The sequence below is a fragment of the Quercus suber genome, unplaced genomic scaffold, assembly GCF_002906115.3.
Source record: "Quercus suber isolate HL8 unplaced genomic scaffold, Cork oak 2.0 scaffold_1766, whole genome shotgun sequence".
NCBI classification, from domain to species: Eukaryota; Viridiplantae; Streptophyta; class Magnoliopsida; order Fagales; family Fagaceae; genus Quercus; species Quercus suber.
In genome coordinates, this window is record NW_027071120.1 from 433 (window position 1) to 3,488 (window position 3,056).

Here is a 3,056-nt window from a genome sequence, read left to right on the forward strand (position 1 = left end):
TAAAACCCGATCCATTAGGGTCGGGTTAGGTCGGGTACTCGCAGGTTGGGTAGCAATTGCCATCCCTAAAGATAATTTACTCAATTTGAGGTGACTAGCTTCCCAAACTTGAGAGGAAGAATAGACTTTTTGGGTTAATTTTCTGCTTGAGTTCCATTGATTCTTTCACACAACATAAATAATTCTTATAACGAGATAATAATTATTCTAAAAAATAGTAACTAACTCCTGTCAAATACAAATTTGGAACAATAACAACCTAATCTACTACTGCTAATTTATTCATCATGATTTGTTGTGGAATGCACTACAGAATCATTAGAAAAAATGTTATTCCACGCTTGAAGTTGTTACACGGTTCTCTATTTCTCATATGTATGGACTGTACATATGCTGGAGGATTTCATATCTGAATGAAGTAGAGGTTCTTTTATTTGAATCTATAAACTAAACTGAGGATGAATGACTAACCTATAGGATCAGTCATTAAATACAAATTAACAATTATTAACAAGTTCAGTTAAAAGCAATTACTGGTCAACAAAAGAAAATGAAGAATATTCAAGCATTTTTGTGTTGATGGACTGCTTTAAGTAGCTATTGCAAATCCTTCATCAGTGTCACCAAAAAGGCGGTTCAAAATCATAGCTAATCGAACTCCACCCTGAGCAATTCGTTTCATAACGATTGGCATCCTTGAGTCGAAGTAATCATCTGAAAGCACACAAAATATGCAAATTAACTACTGTGTCATCCTAATTTGAAACAAGGCTAGCTGTTAATCACTTTTTTATACCCTGATTTGTTTTGTAATTTGATGATGGTCGAAATTGTAATATTCTTTTGTTATTTTATGCTTGACAAATTGGAACAAATGGACAATCCTAAATAATTTGCATACCTGCTAGAGTTGTACCAGGGTCAACTCCTTTGTAACCCCATTTACAAGCTATATTTATGCTCTCCACAGCCCACCTGCATATATACCACCATTAGGGAAAAAACAAAGAAAGGGGAAAAAATCGACGTTGAAAAGTGATTTGTAAGAGCTAAGGGGTGTGTTTGTGTTATCCGTGTGTATTTGTGTTGTTTGTGTGTTTGCATTCCTACATGCATGTGCAAAGGATGTTTTATGTATGAACAATGTTTAACAACAAAATAAACATTACTACTTATTTTTAAAATCTAATCATTAAATTGCATATTCTTTATACTCTTAATACGCATGTCAAATTTTGTATCAATCGAATATTATTTGCTATATGATTTATAAGATTATATTTTATGCATAAATTTAAACAACAAAAACTTACAATTTAACCAATTTGTTGATGACATTGCTATTGATTTTTAATCTTCTAGAAATCTTGCAAGTATGGAGAATATAAGAACAAGATGTAATCGAATGATGGATTTGTCAAAATTCACCTCTAATAAAAAGATATTGATTAAGGTTGTAGCCTAAAACTACAACCTCACTCAATAAAATAAACATTACTACATATTTTTAAATCTAACAGTTGAATTACATATTCTTTATCCTTTTAATACACATGTCAAATTTTGTTTCAGTCAAATACTATTTACTATATGATCTATAAGATTATATTTTATGCATAGTTTTAAATTTCAAAAACTTGCAATTTAAAAAATTTATTGATAACATAGCTATTAATCTTTAATTTTTTAGAAATTTTGCAAGAAGTATATGTTGAAAAATAAATCTGAATAAGGGGTACAAGAGAGAGAGAGAGAGAGAGTCACTTGGTTACGCATGAAAGAATATCATCGCAATGTTCCCATGATGAAACATCAGAAGACCAGATTCCCTGTAACTATATAGTTAATAATCAAAAGCAACTAATTTCATTATTGGAAAAAGAAAAAAAGAATCTTGTTTCTTAAATGCTAGTGAGGAAGTTAATTAGTTAGTCTTACATCGGTGAAGTTTCCCTCTATGTCTTTTTGGAGGAGGTCCATGTCTTTTTCATAATAATCTGATAGAGCAGTTAGAACGATCTCCCTATCCCATACCTGTACGTAAAGTTAATAGAGAGTTATTTAAACTATGAAGAGTTTTCAAAAAACTTTAAAAAGCCACATACATTATCACTTATTATGGAGATCCTATCTAGGCAGCTTACATGATGCAGATTAGATTTATGCCTAAACCAGCGTAGATTTATGGTGTTTCCTCCTTCATCGCTTGTAAATCCGACATGCATTGGCTGGAGAAATCAAGAAAAAAAAAATGATCTTTTTTGGACAAGTGATAATTTTATCAAAGAAAAAAGATGTTAAAATTCTCACATACTTGATGGATATCTCCCATGAAGTGTGACAAGAATAACAAGGCCTCAGTCATATTATCTGCAAATATATATATATATATATGTATATGTATATATATACACATGGAACTGCTAAACCAAAACAATCTTATATATAATTAATTAGGACAAACTATACAATCAAATTTTGTTTCATTGGATTTCCTTACATCTACGATCAGCACTTCCCTCTCTGTAGTGCACAAGCTGAGAGGTGAAATTTTGAACGGCACCTGCAACACACACGTCCTCCACTCCATGCGGATCATGACAGTCCCCTAACCCCATGCCATGTAAACATTTTTTTTTTAATTAAAAAAATTATATTAATTGCAAATATACTTATATCACCAAAAAGAAGAAAATATTTGGCTTACTTTGATAATTGAAAGTGCACCCATCATCGGGTGTGTCAATGAAATGAAGTGGGCTTGTCCACCGATATTTATGCCAATGCCGGACTTGGTCAGGCCATGTACAAAGGGCCGACAGGTCGCCATTGACATTAAGGGGTAATAAGTTTTGAATAACTTCTAATGCCTCAGACCCTAGAAGACCCTATTAATTAAGCAAGCAAGTAGTAGCAATTAGTTAGTCATCATCATTATGTTTGATTGATTGTGGTGTACAACTTATTGTTATTTACTTATTTTTAAGGACGATGAAGCCGCAATTATCCTTGGAGATTTTACACATTTGATTGCATCTCTCTCTCTCTCTCTCTCT

At 32.1% G+C, this 3,056-nt stretch overlaps 1 protein-coding gene across 1 annotated transcript; it reads right to left on the reverse strand.

The window, feature by feature from the left end:
• Window positions 1-291: 291 nt before the first annotated feature.
• Window positions 292-2,888, reverse strand: LOC136066077 (endonuclease 1-like; the record flags this gene model as incomplete). The annotated part of the gene is made up of 8 exons (XM_065769942.1): window positions 292-714; window positions 902-975; window positions 1,765-1,829; window positions 1,939-2,034; window positions 2,145-2,228; window positions 2,315-2,370; window positions 2,501-2,608; window positions 2,708-2,888. Coding segments are annotated over 8 exons (789 nt in total), but the record flags the coding sequence as incomplete, so codon positions are not given.
• Between the last annotated feature and the right edge of the window lie 168 nt (window positions 2,889-3,056).